The sequence below is a fragment of the Chiloscyllium punctatum genome, chromosome 24 (assembly GCF_047496795.1).
Source record: "Chiloscyllium punctatum isolate Juve2018m chromosome 24, sChiPun1.3, whole genome shotgun sequence".
Classification (NCBI taxonomy): Eukaryota; Metazoa; Chordata; class Chondrichthyes; order Orectolobiformes; family Hemiscylliidae; genus Chiloscyllium; species Chiloscyllium punctatum.
This window is the reverse complement of record NC_092762.1, coordinates 37,286,167-37,307,212: the sequence shown is the minus strand read 5'-3', so window position 1 is coordinate 37,307,212 and position 21,046 is coordinate 37,286,167. Positions and strand designations below refer to the sequence as shown.

The 21,046-nt window shown below is 45.6% G+C and overlaps 1 protein-coding gene across 1 annotated transcript; it reads right to left on the bottom strand.

Annotated features, from left to right (window-relative positions):
- Positions 1 to 9,068: 9,068 nt before the first annotated feature.
- On the bottom strand, positions 9,069 to 18,025 carry LOC140494853 (zona pellucida sperm-binding protein 4-like). Its single transcript, XM_072594526.1, has 9 exons — positions 17,821 to 18,025; positions 13,206 to 13,384; positions 13,033 to 13,130; positions 12,816 to 12,949; positions 12,532 to 12,721; positions 11,522 to 11,669; positions 11,334 to 11,406; positions 9,322 to 9,429; positions 9,069 to 9,230 (listed from the first exon to the last, which is right to left on the bottom strand). Exons 1-9 carry the CDS (start codon positions 18,023 to 18,025, stop codon positions 9,091 to 9,093), a joined length of 1,275 nt encoding a protein of 424 aa, XP_072450627.1. The 3' UTR covers positions 9,069 to 9,090.
- Positions 18,026 to 21,046: the final 3,021 nt, after the last annotated feature.

The following is a 21,046-nucleotide window of genomic DNA, read 5'->3' as shown; positions in this document are numbered from 1 at the left end:
AGGCCATTTGGCCCATTGAGTCCACTCTGCCATTCACTTATGGCTGATGGGTATTTCAACTCCATTTACCCATATTCTCCCTGTAGCCCTTAATTCCTTGTGACATCAAGAATTTAATCAATCTCTGCCTTTAAGACATTTAGCGTCCCAGCCTCCACTGCACTCTGCGGCAATGAATTCCACAGACCCACCACTCTCTGGCTGAAGAAATGTCTCCGCATTTCTGTTCTGAATTTACCCCCTCTAATTCTAAGGCTGTGTCCACGTGTCGTAGTCTCCTCACCTAATGGAATCAATTTCCTAATGTCCACCCTCTCCAAGCCATGTATTCCCTTGTAAGTTCCTATTAGATCTCCCCTTAATCTTCTAAACTCCAATGAACACAATCCCAGGATCCTCAGCCATTCCTCATGCTAGACCTACCATTCCAGGGATCATCTGTGTGAATCTCTGCTGGACATGTTCCAGTGCCAGTATGTCATTCCTGAGGTGTGGGGACCAAAACTGGACACAGTACTCCAAATGGGGCCTAACCAGAGCTTTATAAAGTCTCAGTAGCACAATGGTGCTTTTATATTCCAACTAGAGATAATTGACAACATTGCATTCACTTTTGTAATCACAGACTCCACCTGCATGTTTATCTTAGAGAATCCTCAACTAGCACTCCCAGATCTCTGTACTTTGGCTTTGAATTTTCTCACTATCTAGAAAGTAGTCCATGCTTGTATTCTTTTTCCAACTTGCTCACAATTGTCCAGGAAATGACTGATGGAATTCTCTCCCAAACCGTCTAGATCCTTCTGCAGCTTTCCCACTTCCTCAATGCTACCTGCCTGTCCACTTAACTTCATATCATTGGCCAACTTTGCTAGAATGTCCCCAGTCCCTTCAGCCAGAAGATTAATATAATGTGAACAGCTGCAGCCCCAACACTGTATCCTGCGGGACACTGCTTGTCACCAGCTGCCATTCCAAAAGAGAACCTTTTATCCCAACTCTCTGCCTACTGTCAGACAGAGAATTGTCAATCCATACTAGTAGCTCACCCTGAACACCATGGGCCCTCACCTTGCTCAGTAGCCTCCTGTGTGGCACCTTAGAGGCCTTTTGGAAGTCTAGGTAGATAACATCCACTGGGTTTCCCTGGTCTAACCTACTTGTCACCTCTTCAAAGAATACCAACAAGTTTGTCAGGCATGACCTCCCCTTAAATCCATGTTGACTTGTTCTAATCAGACCCTGCTCTTCCAAGAATTTAGAAACCTCATCCTTAATGATGGATTCTAGAATTTTACCACCAACGACTGAGGTTAGGCTAATTGGCCTATAATTTTCCATCTTTTGTCTTGATTCTTTCTTGAAAGAGGGGGTTACAACTGATCTTCCAATCATCCAGGACTTTGTGACTCCAGTGACTTTTGAAAGATCTCAACCAATGCCTCCACTATTTCCTCAGCCACCTCCCTCAGAACTCTAGGATGTACCCCATCAGGGCCAGGAGATTTATTAATTTTAAGACCTTTTAGCTTTTCTAGCACTTTTTGTAATGGCAACCATACTCAACTCAGCCCCCTGACTCCCTTAATTGTTGGGATATTACTCATGTCTTCCACTGTGAAGACTGAGGCAAAGTACTTGTTAAGTTCTCCTGCTATTTCATTATCTCCCATCACTAGTCTTCCAGCATCAGTTTGAAGTGGCCCAATGTCTACTCTTGCCTGTTCTCTCATGTATGGAAAGAAACTTTTACTATTGTTTCTAATATTACTGGCTAGCCTACCTTCATATTTGATCCTCTCCTTCCTATAGGGCGGCACGGTGGCACAGTGGTTAGCACTGCTGCCTCACAGCGCCAGAGACCCGGGTTCAATTCCCGCCTCAGGTGACAGACTGTGTGTGGAGTTTGCACATTCTCCCTGTGTCTGTGTGGGTTTCCTCCGGGTGCTCCGGTTTCCTCCCACAGTCCAAAGATGTGCAGGTCAGGTGAATTGGCCATGCTAAATTGCCCGTAGTGTTAGGTAAGGGGTAAATGTAGGGGTATGGGTGGGTTGCGCTTCGGCCGGGCGGTGTGGACTTGTTGGGCCGAAGGGCCTGTTTCCACACTGTAAGTAATCTAATCTAATCTATTTCTTTGTTATCCTCTTTTTGTAGCCTTCCCAATCTTGATTTCCCAGTGCTCTTGGCCACTTTATGGGATCTTTCTTTATAGATTTCCTGACTTCCTTTGTCAGCCATGGCTGTCTAATCCCTCCCCAGATAATCTTTTCTTGGGGGATGAACTTCTGTACAGTGTCCTCAATTATACCCACAAACTCCTGCCATTTTTTCTGTCTTCCCTGCTAGGCGCTGCTTCAAGTTGATTTGTCAGTTCCTCTCATGCCCTCATAATTACCTTTATTTAACTAACACCATTACATCTGATTTTGCCTGCTTTCAAACTGCAGACTGAACTCTACCATATTATGATGCTGCTTCCTCAGTGTTCCCTTACTTTAAGATTTCTTTATAAAGTCTGGTTCATTACATAGAACTAGGTCCAGAATAGCCTGCTCCCTTGTGGGCTCCATGACAAGCTGTTCCAAAAGAATCCATCCTGTAAGCATTCCATGAATTCCCTTTCTTTGGATCCACTGGCAACATTTACCCAGTCCACCTGCATATTGAAGTCTCCCATGATCACTGTGACCTTGCCTTTCTGACATGCCTTCTCTATATCCCGGTACATGTTGCGTGCCTGCTCCTGACCACTGTTGGAGGTCTGTACACAACTCCAATTATGGAGTTTTGCCTCTGTGGTTCCTCAATTCCACCCACACAGACTCCACATCTGACACGGTCATTCAGTGCAATAGATTTATTGTTTTTAACTAAAAAGGCAACCCTGCCCCCTCTGCCCACCTCCCTGTCTTTTTGATAACAATATAGGGTTTTCAACTTAACTGCCAGTCCTGACCACCCCCCCTGTAACCACATCTGTGATGTGTACCACAATCATTTACGATTATGGTGAACAGAGAGATGGCATGGGGCAGGGTGACACCAGGCACATTAGACACAAGATGACCACTGGATCACAATGGAGAGAAACAGCAGAGCACATATGGACAGTGTGTGGGGCTAGAATGCCAGCATAATACACTCAACCCAGTTGATTAGTTTGAGGATGTGTGTTGGTGAGGAAGGAGGAAGAAAGAAAACACATGAATAATGAACACTGCCCAGCGTGTCTGGGCCCAGCCAACACCTCTTATAGAAATGCAAAGAGGTTGATACAGACTCAACACAAAATGCTAATAAGGTAAAAACAATGACTACAGATGCTGAAAATCAAATACTGGATTAGTGGTGCTGGAAGAGCACAGCAGTTCAGGCAGCATCCAACGAGCAGCGAAATCAACGTCTCGGGCAAAAGCCCTTCATCAGGAATAAAGGCAGTGAGCCTGCAGCATGGAGAGATAAGCTAGAGGAGGGTGGGGGTGGGGAGAGAGTAGCATAGAGTACAATGGGTGAGTGGGGGAAGAGATGAAGGTGGTAGGTCAAAGAGAAGAGGGTGGAGTGGATAGGTGGAAAAGAAGATAGGCAGGTCGGACAAGTCAAGGAGACAGTAAGTGAGCTGGAAGTTTGAAACTAGAATGAGGTAGGGGAAGGGGAAATGAGGAAGCTGTTGAAGTCCACATTGATGCCCTGGGGTTGAAGTGTTCCGAGGTGGAAGATGAGGCGTTCTTCCTCCAGGCGTCTGGTGGTGAGGGAGCGGCGGTGAAGGAGGCCCAGGACCTCCATGTCCTCGGCAGAGTGGGAGGGGGAGTTGAAATGTTGGGCCACGGGGCGGTTTGGTTGATTGGTGCGGGTGTCTCGGAGATGTTCCCTAAAGCGCTCTGCTAGGAGGCGCCCAGTCTCCCCAATGTAGAGGAGACCACATCGGGAGCAACGGATACAATAAATGATATAATGATATTGGTGGAGGTGCAGGTGAAACTTTGATGGATGTGGAAGGCTCCTTTAGGGCCTTGGATAGAGGTGAGGGAGGAGGTGTGGGCACAGGTTTTACAGTTCCTGTGGTGGCAGGGGAAAGTGCCAGAATGGGAGGGTGGGTCGTAGGGGGGTGTGGACCTGACCAGGTAGTCACGGAGGGAACGGTCTTTGCGGAAGGTGGAAAGGGGTGGGGAGGGAAATATATCCCTGGTGGTAGGGTCTTTTTGGAGGTGGCGGAAATGTCGGTGGATGGTTTGGTTGATGCGAAGGTTTGTAGGGTGGAAGGTGAGCACCAGGGGCGTTCTGTCCTTGTTACGGTTGGAGGGGTGGGGTCTGAGGGCGGAGGTGCGGGATGTGGACGAGATACGTTGAGGGCATCTTTAACCACATGGGAAGGGAAATTGCGGTCTCTAAAGAAGGAGGCCATCTGGTGTGTCCTATGGTGGACCTGGTCCTCCTGGGAGCAGATACGGCAGAGGCGGAGAAATTGGGAATACGGGATGGCATTTTTGCAAGAGATAGGGTGGGAAGAGGTGTAATCCAGGTAGCTATGGGAGTCAGTGGGTTTGTAAAAAATGTCAGTGTCAAGTCGGTCGTCACTAATGGAGATGGTGAGGCCCAGGAAGGGGAGCGAGGTGTCAGAGATAGTCTAGGTAAATTTAAGGTCAGGGTGGAATGTGTTGGTGAAGTTGATGAATTGCTCAACCTCCTCACGGGAGCACGAGGTGGCACCAATGCAGTCATCAATGTAGTGGAGGAAGAGGTGGGGAGTGGTGCCGGTGTAATTACGGAAGATCAACTGTTCTACATAGCCAACAGAGAGACAGGCATAGCTGGGGCCCATACGTGTGCCCATGGCTATGCCTTTGGTCTGGAGGAAGTGGGAGGATTCAAAGGAGAAATTGTTAAGGGTGAGGACCAGTTCAGCCAAACGAATGAGAGTTAGTGGAAGGGTACTGTTGGGGATGTTTGGAGAGGGAAAAAACAGAGGGCTTGGAGGCCCTGGTCATGGCAAATGGCCGTGTAGAGGGATTGGATATCCATGGTGAAGATGAGGCATTGGGGGCCAGGGAAACAGAAGTCTTGGAGGAGGTGGAGGGCGTGGGTGGTGTCTCGAACGTATGTGGGGAGTTCCTGGACTAGGGGGGATAGGACAGTGTCAAGGTAGGTAGAGATGAGTTCAGTGGGGCAGGAGCATGCTGAGACAGTGGGTCGGCCAGGCTTGTGGATCTTGGGAAGGAGGTAGAACCGGGCAGTGCGGGGTTCCCGGACTATGAGGTTGGAAGCTGTGGGTGGGAGATCTCCTGAGGTGATGAAGTTCTGTATGGTCTGGGAGATGATGGTTTGGTGATGGGGGGTGGGGTCATGGTTGAGGGAGCAGTAGGAAGAGGTGTCCTCGAGTTGGCATTTGGCTTCAGCAGTGTAGAGGTCAGTGTGCCAGACTACCACTGTGCCCCCTTTATCCACTGGCTTGATGGTGAGGTTGGGATTGGAGCAGAGGGATTGGAGGGCTGCGCGTTGTGAGGGTGAGAGGTTGGAGTGGGGGAGGGGGAACGACAGGTTGAGGCGGTTAATGTCCCGGCGGCAGTTGGAAATGAAGAGGTCGAGGGCAGGTAATAGGCCAGCGCGGGGTGTCCAGGTGGATGCAGTGTGTTGGAGGTGGGCGAAGGGGTCCTCAGAAGGTGGGTGGGAGTCCTGATTGTGAAAGTAGACTCGGAGGCGGAGGTGACGGAAGAATTGTTCGATGTCACGTCGTGTATTAAATTCATTGATGCGTGGATGGAGGGGGATGAAGGTGAGTCCTTTGCTGAGGACTGATCGTTCGTCCTCAGTGAGGGGGAGGTCTGGGGGAATGGTGAAAACTCGGCAGGGCCGGGAGCTGGGATCTGGTGTGAGTGTGGAGCTGGGAGTGGGGTCGGAGCCAGTACCTGGAGTGGGTGTGATGGTGGGGGGAATGGGGGTGGAGGCATGAGCTGGGGTAATGTTGCCCTCGGAGTTCTGGGGTGTGGGGATAGTGAATGCTAATAGCCAGGGCTGAAGTATAGTCCTTCTCAAGAGCACCCATTACTACAATGGATTTCCATACCCACACTGAAACTGCAAGGACTATTGAAACTATGATTCTACAAGGATTACCATAAACTATGTTACAGGTCAGTGACTTGTATACATCTTGTATCATAAGATGAAAGTTTGACATGTACTCTGGGTTGACAGAAGACTTGCAGCTAACCACATGTCTCCCCAGAGCTCAGTTTATTGCACAAGGAAATACCAGTCATTGAGTCCTGATTCGACTCTGTTTTCCATCCAACAATGGCATTCCCAATGCTAGATGGGAATTCAGAGCAATCCTGCCATGGCACTTAATGTGCTAGTATAACCAGACAGTAAATCAAATGAGGACAGCCAACTTAATGCTCTAGATCCAAAACTAGGACATCTACAGATTCAGGATATTTGGTGGAAAGGTGACCCAGCTCTGAAACCCCGCATATCACTAAGACATGGCTGCAATGGAGTAGCTATCTTCTGCATGGAAACTGGTGATTGAAGGTCAGAGTCAGATGTACAGCACAAACAGACCTTTTGGTCCAACTCCATGCCAGCCAGATATCCTAAAATAATCTTAACCCATATCCTTTAAACCTTCCTATTCATGTACCCATCCAAGATGGCTTCTACAGGCTGCAATTATACCAGTCTCTCCCATATCCTCTGGCACTTTGCCATACACACCCTCAGCATGATGTTGCTCATTAGGGTAAGATTTAGGTGCCTTTTAATCCTATGCCCTCCTGACTCCCCACCCCAGGGAAAAGACTATCCTATCCATGCCCCTCAATTCTAAGCCTCTATGAAGTCACCCCTCAGACTGACTCCAGGGAAAAAACAGCCCCAGCCTATTTAGCTTCTCTTTATAGAAATCCTCCAACCCTGGCAACATCTTGTTAATCTTCTGAACCATTTCAAGAATGCACCAATATTCCAGAAGTGACCAGTGTCCTGTACAGACAAGACTTCCCAACTCAATGCTCTGACCATTAAGTAAAGCATACCAAACACCTTCACTATCCTATCTACCTGGGACTTCAGGTCCCTTTGTTCAGCAACACTGCTGAAGACCTTACCACTAAGGTATACAAGTCTTACATGGATTCGCCTTTCCAAGAATAAAAATGCAGCACCTCATTTAAAACTCCATGTCATTCCTAGACTCACCTGATCAAGATCTTGTTCTGAGGTAACCTACACTGTCCACACCTCCAATTGAGAGGGCATGTGCAAACTTATGTTCACATCCAAATCATTTAAATACAAAAACCAGTGGACCCAGCAAAGATCCTCATGGCACACTGCTGGTCACAGGTCTCCAGTCTGGAGTAACCCTCTACTGTATCAGAGTCTTAGTTTTATCAATTGGCTAGTTTGCTCTGTATTCCAGGGAATCTAACCAATCAAGCATGAGGAACCTTGTCAAACACTTGACTGAAGTCCATGATGTGAAGTCCATAAAATAGGAGATGGTAACTACTTTTGTTGATTAGGACTCAGATCCCAAACATAAGGGCAAAGCTAAAAAGGTAGAAGTTGGGATTAGTTGATTTGGCAGTAGTAAATAGCTACAAACCAGGATGGGGATAATTATGTAATAAAAACAAGTTACATATGGGAGTAGTGTACAGTGCCCCTCTAGTAGACCTTGGAGAAAGGAGAAGCATAAAGGAATAATTACTTGAGACACAAGGACGACTGGGGTGATTTCACACCAAGCCTGGAAAGTAGAGAAAGAGTAATGGGCACCCAAATTGGGAGGCCTCAGCATAACTGAACTAACTTCATATTAAAACAGGATGCATTGAAAACTAGTGAGCAGGCTGTATACTAGACTGGGCATGGAGCCATGGGGAAAGACCATTCCTGCGGCTCCTTGTGGTCATGGAATTATGCATTAGCTTGAGGCTACTCATGCTGGAGGGCCATTACTGTATAGAAGCTGGTTGATAAATTCAGGACAGATCAATAAAATGCTGTGGCAGATGTCTAAAGTGTTCAATGTAAGCCATCCTGGGATGACACGTTACCAAATGCTGGATCCACACTTTGAAGGGAAAGATGCACAAGGAGAAAAAGAGTGTGCAAAGGTACATAGCAATCAGGTTTGGACTGAGTGGAGATTAGAGGGTACCAAACAAAATAGCAACAAGTTTCCTTTGTCTCATACCTCATCAGGAATGATCCTGAGACTGGATGATGAGTCTTTTGTAGATCTCAGGATACAGTGAGACATCCCAGGTTTAAGCTAGGAAATGGTAGCAAGGAGAAAAATGCAAAGATGAGCAAACAGTTAGAGCTACAGGCTGGGAAATGTCCAGGTCCTGAGAGCCTTCACCTTCTGGAGATAGAGGAATTGGTTTTCATTTCCAAAATATTCTTCATTTGAGTTTAATATATGCAACTAATTCAGAAGGAATTAATCTGGAAGGAAGCAAAAAACTACAGGCTGGAAGACTGATAAGACAACTAGGTATTATCCTGAGGAGAAGAATATGAGGGCAGCTAGAGGTTTAAGATCAAACCCTGATATGGAGTGTTATGAATGAGGAAAGGCTGGACATGCATCTAATAGCATGGAATCTCAATGATGTTGGGTGAAGATTTCAAATTGGGGTTTGCCATTTAAACCTAAATTTCCCCTCCCTATTTTAGGATCTCTGGAACATTCCTTGATGAGTTAGTCAGAATCTATCCACACCTGCCTTCAATATTAGTAATCCAAGTAAGTAGTGGGTGAAAACATTTCAGGGTAAATAGGAATGATATTCAAGGGGAGTGTTATTAACCTGTATTCAGTGGCTAAGCAGCTCCAAACACTATTGTTCCAATGGAGGCCAAACTATTGGATTGGTTTAATTTGCTTTGGAAGATTCCACAAATCAGTTCAAGTAACTGAACCAAGCTGACTGAAGTGGTGTGATGTTTGGTGGATTCTGGATTAGATCCAACAGCATAGCTTCAGTTCCCAATCCCTCAAGCAACAGAATTTGCTGATGTTTGCTCTGACAGTTCAAGGACTCATAACATTTCCCCATCAGATTTATTTCTGTTCAGGGCTTACAATTCGCCACATGGAGAAACAGCAGTAGCTCTTGGTTTCTTCATGTACATTGCAACCATCACTACCAGCAGGGATAGAGACACCATCAGGAAGCCAATAGCTGCTCCATGAAGAACCCAAGGGGTCCCAGCAACATCTATGGAGAGAGGAGAAGAAACAAAATGAGATCAGAGGATGGTTTCTTTTGCTAGAGGTCACAGGTGACCTATTGCAGAGGCTTCACTCACCATTTGCTTCAAGTTGTTTCTTTGCAATGTAACTGCTCCCTCCCAGGAGGATCGGGCCAGGTGCACTCACTACTGTCCCCTCATGGTCATGGGTACTCCTGCGCTGCCCTGTTGGAGACAAAGATTAGACTGTTCTGACCCAAGCTAGGGGAGTTGAGAGCTTGCTCAAAAATCAGAAATGTTACTATGTGAAGAACCATCTGTACGTCATCCAGTTCTGGAACAGGTAGCAAATGCTTACCTACCCCCCCCTCCCCCAAAATCTGATGTTTTAGTGAAAACTGAAACCTTTATACTTTGAAGTCACTGCTTTCACTCAAGCTGCACTGGCCACTGAAGTTGGAAAGAACCCCTTTTATACAACTGTATTTCACTGACCAGTGACATAGAAATATACTTAACTATTGTTCAGTGGTTTATTTGGGATCGGAAGTGCCAGGAAGGAAGCTCAATATTGCTGTTGGTCTCACCTGGAGGTTTGTGACAAGCAAAGCAAGCATTCACAATGCTTGTTCAAAACAACTATTCCTCACATACAGTTGAGCAAGTTCTTGCTGTGGATTGTTATATCTCTGGTCCTTCAGAGAAGGGCCATGATTCTGTGACCATTAAATCCAGGCCTGTTTTCTTATTGACATTGAAGGGGACAAGTCAATGCTTCAGACATGGATTTCAGTTCCTATTGACATAAAAACCCCTTTGTCTGTACAAGAGGGATCAAGCCTCAGACAGGACAGCAGAAATTCCTTCAACAAGCAAGCTACTCCAAATCTGAAGCAGATGGCTTCCCAAGTCAATGACCAGGAGGACATTCAGCCCCTCAACTTATTCTACTATTTGGCAGTAAATCAGATTGGGTTCTTGACTCCTTCATTCACTTGTGGGACATGGCCCAGCCATTAGTGCTCATTTATTGCCAATCCTGAAGTTGCCCAAAGGTGGTGAGCAACCATTGTCTACCCCTCAATCATGCCTAAAGTCTGCCTTAGTGGGCCTGCTATTGAATTGCAACAGTTTAAGGGGGCCTGAATCTCCAGGGGGTCACTCATTTGATAGTGAGCCTAGCTCTAACCAGAGGTCATCCTACAGCAGTCACTATCTGACCCCTCCCCCTCAGCACCACTATGATCATCTAGCAGTCCATACGAACCTTCTGAATGGGTTTGTATGGGAGTGTTTAGAAAGGCAGTGACCCAGACTGTACAGTTTAGAATGTCATCTCACTGGTGAGTGAAGGAACTGTTGGGAAGCCTTCAAGGTGCAGCAGTCACTTGGGAACAAACTATGATCCATATATGGTGAGTCTTTTATTGCTGTTCTTGTCTTCCTGCTAAAGTGGAAAAGCTCATTGTTTGAGCAACAAGAACACTTGCCCACTTGGTGTTATGTGCCTTCAACTGGTCCAGCCAAAGTTCTGACCCATCTGGAAGGCAAAATTCAGCCACTTTGCAGTGGCTCTGGAGTAGTCAAATGAAGGTCAAACCTAGCAAGGACAGAAGACTTCCTGGAAGGAAAGAACTTTTTGAAGAGGCTGACAGTTATATGGTCACCATTGACTAGCTTTAATCTAGAGACTTCTGGAATTAGCTACCGGTTTGGGGGGGGGGGGGGGGGGGGGGGGCGTTGGATATTTGACCCAAGATCCCCAGAATATTTACCCTGGAGTGGTATTGCTGGGTCAGTGACACTAGCATCTATTTCTCTTTTCAAACCTTTACCCATCTCTGCAATCAAATTGAGCTATTGCACATTCACATGAAATGGAGGATCCAAAAGGGATTTATTTAGTGAACTGAATCCCAACATTCACTTTGCTAGCTTAGATGACCAATTCATGCCTTCAGAGGAGAGCTACCTCCCTGACTTCATGTTATACTCCTGCATTGGAAAGTTGTTTTGTAACCTTTAAATGTTCAGTAAACTGACATCTGCCAATTCTCCTTTATTCATATGGCTCATTACATTCTCAAGAGACTGAAATACCCTTTGCTTCCCACAAAAGGGGAACTCACTTGGACCACATCTGGTTGTACAGTCATCCAGAGCAGAGGGAGAGCAAACCTCAGCACTGCAGTGCAAGTAAACCTAGAAAAGGAGGAGAAGAAATTTTAAGGGGATCGTCCCATAGAAGAATAGCCCAGGTAGTACAGGGACAGCAAGAGGATTTCTGAGTGGGGCCTCATTCCTTCCATTTGGTTACCTGTCCAGAGAGGGGCTGCTCAGACACGCCATCCAAGAAAACAAACGTCTTCACTTCAAACCGCTTTTGATGGGTTGGGAACTGCAGGCCAGAAGAGACACCTACTGGGTGTAGGAGGGTCATGTAGTCATCACCTTCATAGGGACACCTGAAACAGGAAGGTTTAGTCACTGACAGGAGTGAGTGATCCACTCCAATAATACCTTGGCCATTTATGACAGCAGTAATCAAAGCTAGAGTGAAAGTTGGGGATTTTTCCCTTGTTCCAACCCAGTTGGTTCTTCCAGGTTAGAGAAAAGAACATTGTAAACTCACTACAAACTGATTCTAATTCAGCCATCAAGTTAGAATTGGTCCTATGGTGGTATTGTCCAAACTCATGCCCTGATGCACACCAGTTGGAAAGATCATTTGGATCTTAATGATCAATTATTTCAACTAGTCTGTACAGAGTGCAGGTTTAGCCATGTTAACCAGGGCCATTTGTGGCTGCTGCATATATAGTTACTACTTGATCTGAAGAGAGGCATCTGTTCAGAGAGGAGTGGGTATAACATGGACAAACAAGTGGATTAATAAAAGGACTACATAGGATTCCTGGTTACAGATGCTGTGTTTCTCTAGCACAGATTGTATTGGACTTATTTCAGGAAAAAAAACAGCTGTTGAGTTGTGTACATCTGCACTAGTGGGAGATCACCATCTGTACTAGTTTAGAGTGGGAAGTTAATGGAGTTCAGCATTTCCGCAATCAGGTGGGCTGATATGAGGTTAGATTGAGAACCTAGAGATGGATCAATTGCTTTGAATTTGTTGGACTCCAAGGCCATGGAAACATTTATCCATTAACCTGGGCAGGAACAGCTGATCATCATGGTCTGATGAACTAAAGCCATTACTGGATTAGTGGTGCTGGAAGAGCACAGCAGTTCAGGCAGTATCCAACGAGCAGTGAAATCGACATTTCGGGCAAAAGCCCTTCATCAGGAATAAGCTATCCATTTACTTACCCATCCACCAGGAGACTCCACTGCACCTCATGGCCAGGGGCTGGCACAGGAGTTGCCCAGCAGTCCCGCAGTCTCAGGACTATCATTGGGTCAGTGCGATCCTTCACACGAACCTCAACAAACACCGACTCCTGAAGGATTCTCTGAATGGGGTAGTCACTGTCCCTGTACCACCAGCTGTAGCTGCCATCTAACAGACAAAATAAAAAAGGAGAACAAACCAAAACAGTCACTCCCCTGAAGGGATACAATTCCCAGGGCTCCTATTACCAGGGCAGCACCACCTGTTGCTATTCGCAGCTCCAGCCTCAGGATCCCATCTTCAGAAGCAGCTAGTGGTGGAGGGAGGGTGTAAACCGAGACATTGATTTGTAAGCCTGCCTCATGCTCCCCCTTGTACTTGCACTGGATGTGCAGCCTGTCAAGAGACAGAAATAGGTAGTGAAGTTGTAGTCAGCAACACTTCCCTCTCCATACCAACAAATCCCACTGCCCTCTCACCTGAAGGTGCTGTCCCGGGTTATTGAGCCCAGTGGCCCCCTCTGAATCATCCTCTTCCCCAAGACATCCGTTTCATACACAAAGCTCCCATTCTCCTCCTGGAAGAGAAGACACTATTTAATAGGGAGCTGGCCCGTTCAAAGGGACAGAATGCTGGAGCCTCCAATACTCACCCGCTGGGTCAAGCCACAAGAGGTAATTGGGAAGTGGAAGGCTGCAAGTTCTGCTGTGACGAGCTTAGGCCTGCACTCAGCTTCATGTCCATCTTTCACGTACAGAGATGACAGGTTGAGGGCAGGACGGGTCAGGTTCCTGGTGATTGCTACAATGAACTGACCATCTGCTGTGCACACTGCAGAGAGAATGGGAATGTTCAGTTTCCCCATTGGTGGAAGTGACCTCAATCATTGAGGGATGAAGCCTCAAAACTCCACAAAGACAAAGGTTGAATCTTTGGAGATTTAAAAAGACAGTAATCCAACATTTGCATGCAATCAAAACATCTTACATGATCTCTATTACACAGAGACAAGATTTGAGACAGAGTCCTGAAGGGTTACACTTCTCTTCCTGATGCTGCCTGGCTTACATTCTTCCAGCCTCCTGCTGGTTTATTTTAGGTTCTTGCATCTGCAGTTTGTCTCAAATTTGAGACAGGCACACACGAGTTATCTGCACAGCAGAAAGATCTTTTGGTCCGCCCCATCCACAAACTAGTTTAGCACCATATCCCTCCTGGAGGGATACACTTCAGCAGTGAAGGACATTCAGCCTCAGATCTTTAGGTCAATGTATGAGTGATTTCAGGGATACACAATGTAGTGTTGCCAAGCAGAGACAGTTCAGTACCCATGATCTTCATGGCTTCAAAGATCTTTGTTTGTGTCACACTACATGTGGTCCTTCTACACAAGTAGAGGGGTCAATTTGCCATTCTTTAACAATAGAATGGATCAGCAATCTGTAGACAGTTATAACCCCTACAGTGTGGGAACAGGCCATTTGGCCCAACAAGTCCACACTAACCCATTTCCCTACCCTATTGCTCAATATTCCCTGACTAATGCACCTAGCCAACATATCCCAAAACATATGGGCAATTTAGCCTGTCCAGTTCACCTAACTTGCAGGCCTTGACTGTGGGAGGAAAGCAGAGCACCTGGAGCAAGCCCTGCAGACATGAGGGAAGTGTGTAAACTCCAGTCACCCAAGGCTGACACTGAATCTAGATTCTGGTACTGAGGTAGTGCTAACCACTGAGCTGCTAGTATGGCATTATACAATTCCGACTTTGGAAGTGAAACCAGTCTGACTTCATGTTAGGAGTCATGGAAACTAACTAAGGCATCCCTTAAACATCTGACTGAAGAGGTCTGTCTTCTGCTGACAAAGAGTAGTTATCTTGGGACAGTAACTGAAATCCCACAATTTCTTTGAATCAAAACCTGCATCTCCACTCATGCTGATCAAAACCACCAACATCTAGGTTTGTTCAATAATTTGAATCTACTGTATGACCCTTTCATCTTTTAGTTACCAAGCAAGTGTCCAATACATTCTCCTCCCTAACACCTGAAAAAAAAGGAGCAGAGCTCTGAAAGCTGGTTTTTAAACTAAAGCTGTTGGATGATAACATACTGTTATTTTATCTTGGGCTGGCCAAGCCTGGCCAACTCAGGCACCTCCACATCATTCATACCCATCCAGATGCCTTTTAAATGTTGGCAAGGCACTAGCCTCCACTGCCTCTGGCAGCTCATTCAATACACCACCTGCTACCCTCAGGCCCCTCTTAAGTCTTCTGGATACCCCCCCCACCCCAGAGAAAGAGACCTTGGTGTTTACCCTATCCATACCTGTCTAATGTTATAAACCTATAAGGTCACCCCTCAACCTGACTCCAGGGAAAACAGCCCCAGCCTATTCAACCTCTAGCTCAAACCCTCCGACCCCAGTAACAGCCTGAAGTCTTCTGAACCCTTTCAAGGATTCACCACACCCTTCCAATAAAGGGACAATTGGATACAATATTCCAATAGTGGCCTAACCAATGTCCTGTACAGCTACATCATGATATTCCAACTCTATTACTCGGAGCATTGATTACAGAAGGAAAGTACAGCAAACACCACCTTCATTTTGCTATCTGACTATTAATTATAAACCTGCACTTGGTGGTCTGTTCAGCAACACTCCCCAGAACCTTACTAGTGTCTAAGTCCTGTCCTGATTTGCCTTTCAAAATACAACACCTCACATTTAGAGACTAAGTCATGAGGGGCATGGATAGGGTAAATAGACAAGGTCTTTTCCCTAGGGTGGAGGGTCCAGAACTAGAGGAGCATAGGTTTCGGGTGAGGGGGAGGTATAATAAGGGACAACTTATTCCAGGAGGTGGTGCAAGTATAGAATGAGCTGCCAGGAGGTAGAGTGCAGGTTGGTACAACTACATTTCAAAGACATTTGGCTGGGTATATAAATAGGAAGGGTCGAGAGAGATGCAGACCAAGTACTAGCAATTGGGACTAGTCAGTATATCTGGTTAGCATAGACAAATGGGACTGAAAATTCTTTCCATGCTGTACCTTTATAACTGTTAGTGTAATACCAGTTTTGTAATAAGCAAGCTTCTGCCTTGTATTAGAAGATAAAGTTTAATACTGTGTTGTTTGAAATTTCAATAGACAGGGACCAAGCATGCCAAATTCAGAACACTACCTAGTATTGTCACAGGCACTGACAGATACTCAAGACAGTTTGATTAAAACAAGTTAGACATTCATGTTTAAAGAATCAATGCTGGAAGAAACATTTCATTATAACCCTCAAGAGGTAAAGATTTCAGGAAGCATAGGAATGTTTCAGTACAATATTCCTGACTGTAGTTTTAGAGAGGCAAAAAGAAACATTTATGTCAAAACATCCATCTTAACTAAACCAGTTGGTCTCAAAACAGGGGGGGCAGGTGAAAAATGTTTGGGTTCCTGGCAGTGTCTATGTCCTGTGCAGATTCATGAAGGTGACAACAAGTGAACCCAGCAGCATCAGCAAGCTGGGCCCAAAGCAGACTCAGGAAGCGGGTTCAGGTCAGTGTAGTACCTGGTGGCCTCTGCACTGAGTGATAGTGCCAAAGAGAATGGTGACTTATGTCACAGCAAGGGCAGCAGAGTGGTTAGTACTGCCTCACAGCACCAGGGTCCCAAGTTCAATTCCAGCCTTGGGCAACTGTTAGTTTGCACATTCTCCCCCATCTCATGGGTTTTCTCCAGGTGCTCTGGTTTCCTCCCACAGCCCAAAGATGTGGGGGTTAGGGTGGATTGGCTATGCTAAATTGCCCATAGTGTTAGATGCATTAGCCAGAGTGAACTAGGTCTGGGAAGGTTGCTCTTCAGAAAACAGTGGGCAGGTTGGGCCAAAGGGCCTGTTTCCATTCTGTAGGGAATGGAATCTAAATGCAGCATGGCAAAGGGACATGACAGATCACAGAAAGGCTGAAGATGAACACTTCTGGCTTGTGATGTTTTGCTTTATTTTTCCATCTTAAGTGATAGAGAGTAACCATGTTACATTTTTTCCACAAGACACAGTATATCAAATTAGAAAATGTGATACCAGTTTGACAAGTCCTATCTTTTTATAGCCTCATTAATACCTCCAGCATGAAACCCATTGGAAGTCTCAATCCCCATTCCATAAGTTTTGCTTTCATGAAGCAATAATTATCCATGCTTTCTTTGCAAGCTAGAATACTACAGCATGGAAACCGACCCTTCAGCCAAAAGGAATCCATGCTGATCATGATACCCAGCTAATTCCAGTAACCTGGATTTGGGGCATTATCCCCACAAACCCTTCCCATTTATGTACCTTTCCAAGGTTTTATCATGAACTGTTGATGTTGTACCTGCCTCACTTTCTCTGACAGTCCATTCCATATAGATACCACTCTGCCCAAAGAGATTACCCCTCCAATCATAAGTCTTTCCCCTTACAAGATAAAAGCAATACCACCATTTGTGTTAATGGAAAAACATTTAGACTAATAATAGTTTGCCAATCACAAACTAGTGTTTAGTTCACTCAAGTCTCTACTTGAAGTTCAAGATCTGATTTGCTTAAAGTGTTTATAGAAACACCCACTGTTAGACAAACTGGCCCATAGCTGCTAGCACTTCCCTCAGACACCCAAGCTCACTGAAGGTTGATTTACAGCAATTTATCCCCAATGTGGGCAGGCAGGCTACATAGGCCCTGGCATTTATCTACCTAAGCACAATCTTAGGTGACATTCTCCATTGCCTCTACATGGAGGTTTTCAGATTCTTCCTTGGGAAGAACAAGTGTTCCAAGCAACAGCAGCAAATGTGGAGTTTCTACCCTCAGTGAAAAAAAATACCCTCTTAGCAGTTACAGCAAGTGATAACCACCTCAACACAACAAACTTTTATAGTATCACCACAAATTAACCTCTTTCAAAGAGATTATTTTAGAAGCAGACTTTTAATAACAATTTAATGAGACCAGGATAACATTATCCATCAAACTAACCAGCCGCTTCCCCTACTCGACGAGGGAGGAGCAGAGTCATGTTCCTGGGTTATTTCCTCAGGGGCAGGTCCCTTTAACTCCCTCCCACTGACTCCCCACAAACAGCCCTTCACCATTGCACAGGGAAACACCAACAAGTCCCGGGTTATTTCCTCAGTGCCAGCCTGGGGTGGTCCTCATGCTTCCCTTCCCTCCCCATTCGGGGTGGGCTCCTCTCCGGGAGGAGGCTGGGCTCCTTACCTGGGCTGTCTCTCAGGTTGTAGAAACAGGATTGCCCACTGAGACTCGGGGACTGAAAGCAGCAGCCCTGCTTGATGCACTCAGTGCTGTTGATAGTGGCCAGGCCACACGGCAGCCTCCAGCCCGGCTCCGGAGGACACACAGCAGAGACCAGGAAGGGCCGAGCGGCCCAAAGGTACAGACCCCAAACCAACCAATGTCCCATCGCGCTGCCTGAATCTGTGCCCGCCCCTGAGCACCAACCCGCTTTATAGCCGCTAATTGGTGAGGAAACCAATCGCAGTGCAGCAGCTCCCTGCCCCACGGTGGGGGGGGGGGGGGGGGTTCCCAATCCCAATCCCAATCCCAATCCCAATCCCAATCCCAATAAATCGATTCTTCCGGTCCAGGTTATTGCAATTTGTGACTGGTCTGGGAATATACGGCTTATTAAACAATTCAGAGGCACCGTGACTCAGTGGTTAGTCCTATAGCCTCACAGACCAAGGTATCTGGGTTCGATTCTAGCCTGAGGTGACTGGCTGTGTGGGATTTGTAAATTCTCTTTGTCTCTGGTTGGGCTTTCTTCCACTATCCAAAGCTGGGTGAGATTGGACGCTACATTGCCTATTGTTTTCCGGGATGTGTAGGTTAGGGGTACTAGTCAGTAGAAATGGCGGGTTGGTGTGGACTTGTTGGGGCCAAACACTCAGGGATTCTGTGGTTCCTTCTGCATTTCTTTGTTCAATCTCCTAACCTGTCTAAATCTTTCAGCAGCCTCACTATATCCACAATACTACTTCCCCTCCACCCATCATATGCAAACTTAGCCAAAGTAGTCTCAGTTCCTTTATCCAGAACATTAATATATAAAGTGAAAAGTAGGTTATGGCTAATCTGTATTGCCAACTCCACTTTCCTGTCTTTCCCCATCATTTGCAGATTAAAAATCTGACTCCTGCTATATAAGAATCCAGTATCAATAGCTCTCTGCTGGTCATTCTCAACAGTTCATCTTAGATACGCACCACCACTTAACATCCCACCTGTAAAGGAACAATTGACAGTACTAACTCAGTACCCCTGTATCCCACAAGGGATAGTGTGAGATGGGGAAAGCTGACTGACACTCTCAGTCTTTGTAATGTCTTGAGACAAGATCAAAGGATGATAATGTACTTCCATCTGAAAGCATTAATATTGATCAAGTGCTGCAGCTGGCACGATGATTGGTTTAGAGAGTAACTACAGATTGTGAAGAATCTGATCTAAGTCCTCCCACCAGTCTCTAATGTAGATCAAATCATTGTCACGTGTACAGTAAATGGTTGCAGAGATGTAATAAATGGTAGTCTTACAAACAACAATATTGTCTTCTGTTTGGATTGGAAGGTGGCCATTCTCATTACATTAGGCCACTTTGGTCCTGGGTAAGTGAATTGTTAAAAGTGAAGCCAATGACAGATCACACATAGCAATAGAGATACAATCATTTTTTAAATCAGGAACAATTTGCTCTCTGAAGGAATATGATCATTATAATTGCTCAGATAAGTTGATTGTCAGTTCCACTTAATGAGTAAATGACATTCCAGGACGTTCAGTGGGAAATTAATGTATAAATGGGGAAATTTCAGTCAAATCACAAGACTACAGGCAAATTACTGTTTCAGCATAAAATGGCATAGGTCACAAATTAGCAGTTGGTGATTTGGAATCCAAGCTGATGCCTTAAAGTCAGCTGCTTTATATTTTAACATCAATGACATTCATTCTACATACTGCCAAGTTTCTCCAGCACTGAGCCATGAACATGTACCCTTCATAACTTCAGGCCATGTAGGGCAGCAGCCAAATGGTTGTTTGGAAAATGTGCAATACTGAGCATCCAATGGTCAGGAACCTCTTATTTTAAAAAAAGTATTTGGACACCTATTGAGGGCTTGTCTTGACATTATCTACTTTTGTGTTCCCTCTAACTCATTTAGTAGGTGACTTGACTCAAAACTGACTGCAAAGTGTTGCCCTGAAGCAATTGGTATTCTCACCACAGCTCATCTTGGTGTAAGATCCATTGGGTAGGTTTGGTGCCATCATTCTCTTTCCTGGGAGGGACCTACAGGGTTGCCTTGGTCTCTATGTTAGAGGGAAACCTGGAGTCTAACAAAAAGACTGTCTCTTCCTTCCCTCTCCACTTGCTGCAGACCCAGTCTAGCAGTAATGTCCTTTTGGACTTGATCAGATATGCTGCTGCTAAGCCACTCTTGCTGGTGGACATTGATATTCCTCATCTAGAATACATTCTATAACTTTGCCCATGACATTGAGTCTTCCAAATAATGTTGGACATCGAGGAATACGGATTCAGCAGCCTAGGGCACAATACATGGCAACCATGAGGACATTTCCTTGCCCACCTGATGCCATGAGACTATGTGGGATCTGGAGTCAATGGTGAGCAGTCCCAGAAAAGCTCCCTTCTGACAGTATACCACTATGCTGCCAGTGAGACAGACATGCCCAGCGCTGGTGATAGTTTCATCTAGAATACTGTGAGGTATGATCCTGAGTGTATGAATCAATTAGGCTGTTGCTTGACTGACTGAGTTACCTTTCCCAATTTTGGCACCAACTTCCAGATAAAGAAGACTTTGCAAGGTCAATGGAGCTAAGTTTATAGTTTGGTTTCTGATTTCCAGTATCCAGAGTTCTTTATTTTGTTGCTGAGTTTGTTGTTTCTCTTCTCTCCTTAAAATAATTTGGAGAACTCCAATCAGAATGTTATGAATGAATTTTCCCAGGTGTCCCCAATAGAGCATAGAACATTACGGTGCAGTACAGACCCTTCAGCCCTTGGCGTTGCGCTGTGGAGCCAATCTGAAGCCCATCTAACCTATACTATTCCATTTTCATCGAATATATTTATCCAATGCCTATTTAAATGCCCTTAAAGTTGGCGAGTCTACTACTGTTGCAGGCAGTACGTTCCACAGCCCTACTACTCTTGAGTAAAGAAACTACCTCTGACATCTGTCCTATATCTATCACCCCTCAATTTAAAGCTATGTCCCCTCGTGCTAGCCATCACCATCCAAGCAAAAGGGCTCTCACAGTCCACCCTATCTAACCCTCTGATTATCTTATATGTCTCTTATATACCTCTAAAAAAGGAGCCTCAAGTCCCTCAGCCTTTCCTCTTAAGACCTTCCCTCCATACCTGGCAACATCCTAGTAAATCTCTTCCCTT

Excerpts from the sequence above, each read along its gene's own strand:
- LOC140494853 (XM_072594526.1), bottom strand. The coding sequence starts at position 18,025 with ATGGGACATTGGTTGGTTTGGGGTCTGTACCTTTGGGCCGCTCGGCCC. Across the intron at positions 11,407-11,521 it reads AGCAGCCCCTCTCTGGACAG|GTTTACTTGCACTGCAGTGC; the intron begins GTAACCAAATGG and ends CTCCTTTTCTAG. Across the intron at positions 9,430-11,333 it reads TACAACCAGATGTGGTCCAA|GGCAGCGCAGGAGTACCCAT; the intron begins GTGAGTTCCCCT and ends TGTCTCCAACAG.